The sequence below is a fragment of the Anastrepha obliqua genome, chromosome 4, assembly GCF_027943255.1.
Source record: "Anastrepha obliqua isolate idAnaObli1 chromosome 4, idAnaObli1_1.0, whole genome shotgun sequence".
In the NCBI taxonomy this organism is placed as follows: domain Eukaryota; kingdom Metazoa; phylum Arthropoda; class Insecta; order Diptera; family Tephritidae; genus Anastrepha; species Anastrepha obliqua.
In genome coordinates this window covers 84755862-84767104 of record NC_072895.1, presented here as the reverse complement: position 1 = coordinate 84767104, position 11243 = coordinate 84755862, and the positions used below count along the sequence as shown (strand labels likewise).

The window sequence follows — 11243 nt, the reverse complement described above, 5'->3', positions numbered from 1 at the left end:
AAATCATGGGAAGAAGTCACACTTCTGTGCAATATGGCGTGCAAACATACAATACAACTGGTTCAATTGTATCAAAGCCACATTCTGGTCGACCTAGCAAGCTGACCGTACGTGAAAAATGAACCAAATTGTAGTCAGTGAAAAATAATCCTCGAATTACGGCTTCTCAAATATGTAAACACATTTCAAATTCCTTTGGCAAGCATGTGCACGACGATACTGTACGTAAAATAATTAAAAAAGATGGGTATCGCGAACGTGTAGCACGTAGGAAACCGTACATATCCGAAATCAATAGAAAAAACGCATGGATTTTGCAAACGAATTTGTTAACAAGGCTCCAAAATGTTGGGAACGTGTTATATTTTCGTACGAGCGGTACTGCGGTCGAAAAATTACTGACTAAAAATTTCTCATTAAAGTTTAAAATGTGTTATTTTACAATGAATTCCTTAATATAGTATGTTGCTTTCATTTCTTTGTGTACGAGTACTTTTTCTGGCAAGTGTACGTATATGTATAAATTTTCGCATATACTAATTCTCTCAGTTGTTGTGACACATACACTTGCATTTCCCTAAAAGCCGTCCTTCCTCGTCTAGCATATTTTGCGAGCGGTTTACACATTTGCGCATATGTATGTGTATGTATGTATAGACGATCGCTACCTCATTGTTTGCCGATCGCCATATCCAAATGCGAACTCTCATGCAGACATGTTGATCATCTGGCAGCGAGGGTTGGCAATTTGAATTACAAATACACAACTACTACGAAATGCAGTCAATGCAAAGGGTAGCGTCAAAAAGCAACTCCGTTTGATGACGTCATTATTGTAGATGTATACTACAGTTGTCTCTTTCCCAAAACGATGTGGAACAACTACAAATTCATTGGTGAAAACACAAAGTGCCGTTTTGAGATTCATTACATAGACGGAAGCATTAGTTTACGTTCGTTCTTGTGCCGGTTAACATGTGAGAAGAACTAAAAGTTTACAGCCGTAAAACAAGGTCAAATAATTGCGAATCGTGTTCACATTTTTTTACGTGATAAATCGGAATAGTGAATTAGTATGTCAACCCAGCCGAGCTCACCAAAAATTTTACTCGACATAAGTTACAAGCCAATGGCTCCTTCATTGGATATAAAAGACAATGTAATTAAACTGATGAAAATGGAGCCACGGCCCTACGATTATTTGTATTCCATGCAATTGCAACCAAACATCCCACAACAGCAACAATCACTTCCAACGACGTTTTATCAAAGTCCTCAACCAACCAGTGCGAATGCGGATCAACCGCGATCGATGATAGCGCAGCCCACAATACACGCGCATCCCAGCATAACGGAGTCAGCAAATTTTGTGTACGCCAGTGCTGAATCGGCGCCGACGGATTATATACCAATTAATAAGAGAAATCGCGAATTCGAAAGTACGGAACATAAAATGATGCCAGACAGTAAGAAGCAGCATTTGGAATTGCCAAATGAACAACAACATCATTTTATGCATCAACAGGACCAGCAAAGATATGTTGAGGAATTTTTGCCAGAATCGGTGGCGGAAGTAAATTTAACCCTCCACTCGGACAGCAACAGCAGCACTCATTCGTCACAATTCGAATTTGGCAGCCTCGAAATGTGCGAACGTAATGAAAATAATTTCAAGTACCATTATCAGCCAAATCAACAGCGCCAACTGTGCCAGCCAGCTAACAATATTTTCAATGCAAACGCGGCAAACAGTAGTAAGGACTTGACACATCACAATCTGCAGGCGCAAGCAAATGCGAAAAGTTTAGATCAGTATGAGTTTGTGAATTCTTTAAAGAGCAATACTTGCTCTACTCTCGATCGTGATGATATGGAATTTATTCGTTTGAATGGCAATAGCCATGAAACTAGCGAAGCCAGTTACGATTATGCAAACAATGACGAGCTGATGGATGTTCGTGCAGATTCCCTTTCCGACAATCAGGATGCTTCAAAACAGTTCCGAAAGCCAAGACGGCGTACAAGACGGAAATCGAGCAGAAGTGAAGATACCGAAGAATTCCATAACCAACGGGTAATGGCTAATGTACGCGAACGACAACGCACCCAAAGTTTGAATGATGCCTTCAAAGCACTCCAACAGATCATCCCGACATTGCCCAGCGATAAGCTCAGCAAAATTCAAACGTTAAAGCTAGCCACTAGGTGAGTGAAAGCGAATTGTTTGATCACGCAAGAATTAGGTTTTGAAATTGTATGCACAAGGTGGCGCAAAATGAATCATCGAATTTTGGTTTTGAACCATTTTTTTACTCCGAGTGTATAAGTGTTCGCGTTTGGGAAAATACAAGGTGGCGCAAAATTAATCATCGAATGTGAGGTTTAAATATTTTTTTTTACTCCGAGCATATAAGTGTTCGCGTTCGGGAAAATACAAGGTGGCGCAAAATTAATCATCCCATTTGAGGTTTGAAATTTTTTTTACTCCGAGTGTATGAGTGTTCTCGTTTTGGGAAAATACACGGTGGCGCAAAATTAATCATCCAATTTTGGTTTTGAATTGGCAATTGCTTGCCTGTTTGCCTACTGAAGTTGTTTACTTCGCAAGTGTCAAATATAATTGATGTACAGCGCCATTTGTAGAAATTATATTTCAGATGGGGTGATTAATTTTGCGCCACCTTGTACATGTATATGAATGTTTACTCATACATACATACATATGTGCTTACATGAGTAGGTACAACGGTGGTAAATATTTTTGAATTGCATAGGTATATCTCTATAGTCGGTTACAAGACAAGGTGATATCAGTAGAGAGCTGATTTGCTTTTTTCTTGTGGTTTGATGGTTTGAATCTAAAAGTCAACTGTTTTTTGTTATTGGTGTTTTGTATTTTTGTTTACAATCTGATTGAAATTTTGATATTGAAGCTACTAAATTGCAAAAACAAAATACATGTAAATTTTTTTTATTTCTGCTTTTGTCATCCTGTGTATATTTGAGGGCCTCACCAAAGAAATATGCAGTTTTTCTACAGGAATTATTAAATCTATTATATTTTAGGTCTACAGCAAAAATATTTTGGAAAAATATTAGGATTTACGTGAGCTGGATCGATTTGAAAAAGTTTCCAAAAATCGAGTTCTTTATAAATAAAATTAGTTAAAAAAAAAAGATTTGCCAAAAAAGCGATTACCAGTTTTTCCACAGAAATTATACACTTAATTTTAGGACTCGCAAAAATATTTTGGAAAAATGTGAAGATTTACGTTTATTTTCAAGTCGGTGACGTAAATCTTAATATTTTCCTAAAATATCGATTTGAAAATTCTTCCAAAAATACAATCGAGATTTTATAAATAACATTAGTTTTTAAAAACAGTTTATTCAAAAAATCACCTTAGAGCTTTTTCGGTAAATAAAATTAGTTTTCAAAAATAGTTTTTTAAAAAAATTCCCTAAGAAGAGAGAAAATTCCATTTATTACAACCTTAAAAAATTTCATTTATTACATTGATTGAGATTTTGGAGGTCAAGACCGGGAAAATTTTAAAATTAGTTTGAAATGTTTTTAGTTAAAATATAATGAATAAATAGTGCCAATTTTTTTGTATGGAGAGTGATGCACCCTAATGCATGACAGAAATGTATAGCACAATTTGAGGTTATTTGAGCATTAATGCTCTCAGACGAGGATTCAAGATTAGAGAGCGTTGAGAAAAATCACCATATTTGAAGTTAGTATTTTAAATTTATTTAAATAACTTCGTCTTCACCCAACTCCTCGCTGAGGAAATAACTGTCCGAAGCTTCAAGAAATCTTCAATATCTGGTGCTCCAAAGTTGCAGAGATATTTTCAGTTTTATATCCGCAACAAATATCAATAATTCAAAGTTGAGCACGCGATTTTTTGCTTCCGTTATAATTAATTCAAATATTTTCTGATAAGTTCGTAGTGGAAGAAAAATTCGAAATTTCAAAAATAGCAGGCAGAAAAAGTTTAAGCCGTTTCGGCCTAAAAAGGTCGAAATTTTTAAATTTGATAAAAACAATAGGGCAATCGGAACAAAACACGTCAAATGTACCCAACTAAAAACGTTATCGATTTTGAAAAAATTTGGTGAATATTTTCTACTATACTCGTGCAGTAGCTCAAATTGTGCAGAAGGGATACAGGGGCTCAAAATTTGTATTTATTTACTAACTGATACCCAGACCGCGTTGCTACACCTTACTCAATAACGTAGAAACAATTTATTAAAAAAATATTAAACGAAATTAATTTTATTAAATTTTTCTCCGTTGTAAGTGGATACACAATATTTTCGGTCTTCCCGTTTTCGGGTAAGCTGAATAATTTATCCGGAGTACCAAGTTTTGGAGCTACATAGATATACAAAGTTAGCTATAGAAAAACCAAGAAAATCTAAACTCGCTTGAGTTTGACACCTATATTGCGACACTTGGGTGATTTTATTGAATACAATATTCCAAACAGGTGGCAAATCGGTCAAGTTTAGCAATTCAACAGCAACTGCAATAATTTACATATACGAGTACATACATATGGATGTATGTACATATAAATATCGAATATTTATTTATTATCAGTAAAAATAATATAAATTATAAATTAAAAAAATTATTTTACTCAAAAGCTTCAATTATCGAATGCATTTTTCGCCCTTTTCTAATTTTCTGTTTTTTTTTTCTTTTAAATAATTGTTGGCCTATGAGAAACTAAAATAATTGCTTCATTTATAACTTTATTCGAACTTTTCGGTAACATTTTTTTTAAATATTGGAACATTTTTCCGATAAACAAATTAAAAAATAGTTTTAGTTTGTTTGGACATTTTTCTTTAAAATGATATGTACCTAACTTTTCATGGAGAGAAATGACAGCATTTGCACTTGTATGCACTCTTTCGCCACGTCGAGAGTTGAAAAAAAATTAAAAATTAAAATTTTTTCTACAAAAAAATGCAACAAATAATTAAAAAAAAATTATTTTTTTTGAAAACTATCTATCATCGATTTTTTTTTATTCAAATAAACTTTTTTTCTAAAAATTAAAAACAAATTTGTTTCTAACAAATTTAAAAAAAAATTGTCCATAAAGGAAAATTAATTTTTATTTTTTTTATAATAGTTGCTTGAATTAAATTTTTATTTTAATAATTAAAAAAGATTTAGATCTCAAAAAATTTGTGATTTTTTATTAAAGCAAAGAAATCAAGATCATATCATCATTAATCGGTCATTAATTAAAGGAATATCGCACATCTGCCACAAAAGATGCCCAACCCAAAATTTGTAATTTTCAGGAAGCACAAAAGCCGTTTTTAAATTTATGAAGTATTTTAGAAAAACTAAATGTTGTTTCTTGGGAAGAAAAAGTGTTTAAAACTCATATGAGAAAATATTATGAAAATAATTTTTTCGAGAGGCCGATTTTTGAATTATAACTCTTTTAGTAAAATATTCACGCACTTCCTATTGAATTATTTTTAGTTAAGACGCTTTTGTTGATGTTCAAGGTTTTAAAGTAAGTGAAAAGCAGCTTCAAAGACTCTTTTCAATAAGCGGTTGCGCTTAACGCACTTTGAATATCACAACACAACTAGAAATATTTAATTTTCTCCATTCGTAACAACAGAGAAGGTCTAATTGTTTTTTCGACATGCAATAGACACAAAAATGGTAGATTGAAAGATTGCGACCTCTCACGAATATCACAAACGAAAAAAAAAGAACGGAGTAGTAAAATAAATTCGAAAACAAATTAAAAACAATACAACAATAAAATGAACACAAATACCTAAATATTACGTCAGCAAATCAGCTGATTCTGTCAATTACACTGATAGTGGCTTCGTAGATGAGCCACGCTCTGCACTCTCTCCACCGTTTAGTATCATATATTTTACAGTGAGCACATATTAACTAAAAGTTGAGACATTTTGAGTTGTTGTTGTATGCAGAGAGTATGCGATGTATTCTTGTAAGTATAGGAAAATACCAAAATAAATATAATGAAGGAGATGTGATTGAATTCAAGTGATCTCAGCTAAGGCCAAATTTTACGAATCATCTTACTTTCCAACAAATTTTGAAAATATTTTTTAAAACGTATGCAATTGACAAAAAAAAAACAAAAATGCAAAAAAACAATGAGAGGAGCGAGGCGTGTTTTTGTACATAGAGTTATATTAAAACTTTTAATTTTTTTTTCGCAACCTTCGACTTGCGCTTGCAACCAACCTCCTTTAAACCTGATAGTACTATTTCAATGTATGGCTATGATCAGTTAATTCTCAGTGGCATCCCTTATTTCAGGTCAATATTTGAAAATTAATTTAAATTAAAATGGCGGCCACCGTAGCCGAATGATTGATGCGTGACTACCATTCGGAAGTGCGCATGTTCGAATCTCCGAGCATAAAACACCAAAAAGAGAGTTTTTCTAATATTGGCTATTGGTGGTCATGCCAAAAAAAAAAAAATCAGATGAGTCACACCATGAAAGAAATTGTTCCAAAAAGGTTCTTATTTTAAATATTACACAAAAATTATTATTTTTATAATAGTGAGCCGGTTTTATTATTAATAAAATAAAAATTCGAAAACTAAATATTTGGTGGTCATTAAAACAGTTTAAGTTTAATTTTTTTGTTTAGAGATTTTCTCGAGTTATGGCTTGTAAGATTAAACATACGAACGTAAATTTAGTTTTAATATATAAAAAAGTGAGCGGGATTTAGATGAGTGATCAGTGTTTATATCAAGTAGTCCCAGTACCAAAACGTGGGCGTGCCACCGCTCTTTAAAAAAAAATTCACTTGCGTTATATTTATTTTTTGTATTCCAAAGTAATTTAGTTTTTGCATTCCAAAATAATTTTGCTTCATTCATGCGTTGCTTTTTTTGTTTTTTGAATATTACCGTTATATAGGAGTTCTCAAGGGTGAAATATAATTGACGTACGACGCCACTTGCAAATATTATAAATCTTCCGGTGGGGTGATTAATTTTGCGCCACCTTGTATATATGCAATTGACGCTTAGCCGCTTGGCTGTTGGTTTTTATGGTTTTTATCAGGAGCTGTTTTTCTCTTTTTGTTTATTTACATTGTGTGAATACGACAAGACTATTCCAAAATGAAAATGTCGTTTAATAACGTTTTTTGTTTTGTATTTTTTCATACAAATTTTATATTTTATTTTTATTTCATTTTAATTGCCTTTCGAATGATGTATTTGATTTTGTCAAGGGTCAAATAGTTCTGGAGATATTATGGTTTTTAAAATGCATAAAATTGCCTTTTGTCCTTCGATATCTACTGCGATGTTGATTTCCAATAACTTGTTTTATAAATCAGCATAAATCATAGTCAATTTCGAAGTGAAGCCAAGTCCTTCTCCACCTGATCTTTCCAACGCAGAGGAGGCCTTCCTCTTCCTCTGCTATCACCAGCTGGTACCGCATCGAATACTTTCAGAGCCGGAGCGTTTGTATCCATTCGGACGACATGACCCAACCAACGTAGCCGCTGCGCTATGCCCATTTCGTCGTAAAGCTCATACGTCACCAACGTGCAAAGGTTCAAAAATTTTCTGTAGAATCTTTCTCTGAAACACTCAAATGGCCGCCTCAAGCTTCTACCCTATGCGTTAACACGGACAAGATGTGATACTTGTAGAGTGTTAGTTTTGTTCGTCGAGAGAGGACTTTACTACTCAATGGCCTACTTAGTCTAAAGTAGCACTTGTTGGCAAGAGAGATTCTACGTTGGATTTCAAGGCTGACATTGATGAAGTTAGTTTTATTTAATCATGTAAATATTAAAAAATACAATTTAAATTTTACGCAAGCTTTCATACGATTAGGCCATTCAGCTTTGCAGCACGCACGGTTTCCATAGATATTGACGTGGCTGCTCGAACCGAAGATTGTTTAAGACTCTCCAAATTTCTGTGAGGTCTTCCACAAGCCATGTTTTTCAGTTCCATGATCACAAAACGTAGTCTAATCGTTTCAGATCTGGACTTCCACACGACAAATCTTCGGCGGCTCTGAATTCAGGAATATTCGTTTTTAGCCACTGCTGGGTGGTTTTTGCTCTATGGGCTGGAGCGGAATCTTGCTAGAACAGAGAGTACTCCTCAACTCCTTCAGTACTTTTTCGCAGAAATGAAGATATGTAACACTTTTACAAGACACTCCCCCTAAACCATTACGGAGGCTGAATGGTGGCCTCGCTGAACCCATGGAAGAACATTTTTGCGTCTTTAGAAGTTTTAGCATAGATTTTGCTTATTAAAAACTTCTTCACAGTGAAAATTTTCTCATCTGTGAAAATCGTGTTGCTGTAGAAGCTGCTTGCATCTGTCAAGTCTAATTTTCTTCAAGCGCATTACCAAAAGATGACCAATTGAGTGACGGAAGGCTTTCACGTGGAGATCATCTCTAATTAGTCTTGACATGGATCTGGTCGAAACATTCATTTCCCTGGACATGATTTTCTGCTTTCTAAGGATATTTCAGCGAATTCTTTCTCGAACGGCTTTATGGCTGCACTGTTTCGAGCCACTTTTGGCAAACACGATTGATCGTGCGATAAACAAACATTCTAAAAATATTAAGTTTTTTCGGCAATTCGTAAATCTCACTTGCACTTTTACCACATTTTTGTAAACGAAATTTGGTCCGAACCTGGGTGTAATTTATGAGTGCATACGAACAAAATCAAAAATAACAGAACTTTTTTTCTGCGATTCCTTCTCTGCGTATGCATTGTAAAATTTGTCACAGAATTTATGGCAAGCCTAAGTAGTTTGCAAGGAAGCTTTTTATGAATTTTAAAGTACATACTTGAGATGGATGAAGCAGAAGGGATATCTGAGAGAAGTACAACTCTGGGTAACGATCCAACTAAGCGTAAACGACATCGTAGGACATATAAATGAAATATAGAATTCGTTATAACTAGACGAATGGCATATCGGTTTTGAAAATCAGATGACAAAAAATACGATAAAAAATATGACTTATTATATGAAAAAGAAAATTTAGGGTTTTTAGGCTCAATAATTTTTTTTGTACAGAACCGCAATCCTTTCAACATAAGCTCTAAATACAGGCGTGGATTTTCGGAATGTTTTTTTCGTATGGCTGTCGACCCGGTCTAGTGTATAGACTACAAAATTGGCTTCCTTCGAAATTAACCTGGCCTAAGAATCAAGGCAATCGTAAAAACACATTGCAAACACATTTTCTGGAGCCGACTTTAGTTTTGTCTCTCCGTTTGCCTGTTCGCGTGCGCGAAAATTCGGGCAAAAGTAAAGATATTTCAATTAAAGTTCTGTTCCAGATCTCTGAATGCATAACAAACATTTCGTTTTATTTCTTCAATTTCCAAGACTTTTCTGACACCATTCACTTCACGTTCATGTTCATTCATACGTACATATGTACATGTACGTACATGAATGCATATTTATATGAATGCACTTTTATGCTTATACCTAAAAATGCATACATACATACATCAGAGTAATTGCTGCCATGTGTTAAATCGGCCGACCACGGAAATTCCCAAATGCGGGAAAATTTCGCCTTTGTTTAGCCGGCGCTGTTTCCCAAACTCGACCTTTTCACGGCTTAACTGTTAGACATAAGTCATATGTTTTCCGATGTACATATGTACATATATATGTATGTATGCTTGTATTTATTTATAATTCAAATTGTGCTCTATGATTTACCTCTTTGCAGATATATTGACTTTCTATGTCGGGTTCTATCCACAAGCGAAATTAGTCTACTGAAATCGATGGACAGCAAAAATATACTCTCCAACAGTGGATTGCCGATTGGAACAGCGTCGATTTTGAATGCTGCTACGAATGGAACAGAGACTGAATTGAAGGGGTTGCGCCGAACTACAGGCGCTTCTGTAATACCGCCGGAAAAACTTGGCTACTTATTTGGCGTTTGGAGAATGGAAGGTGACACCCAAGGCAAAACGTAGGATTAAGCATAACTATGTTCGTCTATGTACTATGGTATTCTATAATTCATTTGAATGTATGTATGTATTGAAATATTTAGCATAAAATATAATATCGTTTTCTCTTCTCGTTACAATGCCTCATTCGGTTAGCGCTGGCAAATTTTTGTGTTTATTTCCCAAAATGTGATACTCAAAAGTGAAGCATTTCATTCGCTTAATTAAAAGTGTGATGGCGAGCGTGTCCAGCTGATTTGCATTTTTCTCTATACACAAGTTCCTCAAAATAAATGTGGCGAAAACTTTAATTGCTATAAAAAACAAAACATAAAACAAAAAATTGTAGTATTATATTATATTCATTATATAAATAATCTGAGAAGAGGAGAATTTTCCTTATGCTTTTCGCTAATGAAATATGCAAAATTTTCGCTAGTGTGTATGGCAACATTTTTGTAATGTTGCTGTATAACGAGGGGACACTTTTTTCGAGAAAAGAAAACACTATAAGAATAGTATTCTCATTATTTGAGCTAAAATAAAAACTTTCCATTAAACAATAAGTGTAGCTTAGTGAAAGAAATTCTAAGTAGTTACGCTGTGTTACGGATTATTTACTTGATAAGCATATTTTTCACATAAGTAAATATTTATAAAAATCTCTGTACTGTTTTAAATTATAATTGTACCGTTATACAAAAAAATTTTACAATTTTCTTTTAATTTTAATTTTTTATCTTAATGAGCTGGTCCTTAAGAACTTCGTGTGCTATGTATAAGAAAATCAACATCTTCCAAAATAAAAAAAATAAATTAAATATCGAATGAATTTTCCTATGACTCACTGTATGTAACACATGGGCTGAAAAGTCCCAGGGCTAACAAAGAAAATACGTTTTTCCAACTTAAATACTTGTTTCTTTGTTCAAAATTAGCTTTATTCATCAATGTAATTTCTACGAAGACAACGAAATGATTCCAGCGCCGCTCTGACATTTTAATACCACTTTTGTAGAAGTATTTATCTTTTGCCTCAAAATAGACCTCAGTTTCAGCGATAACCTCTTCATTCGAGTGAAATTTCTTACGGGCGAGCATTTTTTAGGTCTGCGAACAGCCAGTAGTCGCCGGTGGAGGTGGGAACAATTCGAAGTTCAATCCATGAAGTTTAGCTATTGTTTTGATTGTCTTGTGATTCAGTTGTTTTTGGTCAACAGTGAGCAAGC

The 11243-nt window shown here is 34.1% G+C and overlaps 1 protein-coding gene across 1 annotated transcript; it reads left to right on the top strand.

Annotated features, from left to right (window-relative positions):
• Positions 1-947: 947 nt before the first annotated feature.
• LOC129246088 (protein twist) lies at positions 948-10804 on the top strand. Its single transcript, XM_054884623.1, has 2 exons — positions 948-2205; positions 9783-10804. Exons 1-2 carry the CDS (start codon positions 1076-1078, stop codon positions 10036-10038), a joined length of 1386 nt encoding a protein of 461 aa, XP_054740598.1. The 5' UTR covers positions 948-1075; the 3' UTR covers positions 10039-10804.
• The last annotated feature ends 439 nt before the right edge of the window (positions 10805-11243 follow it).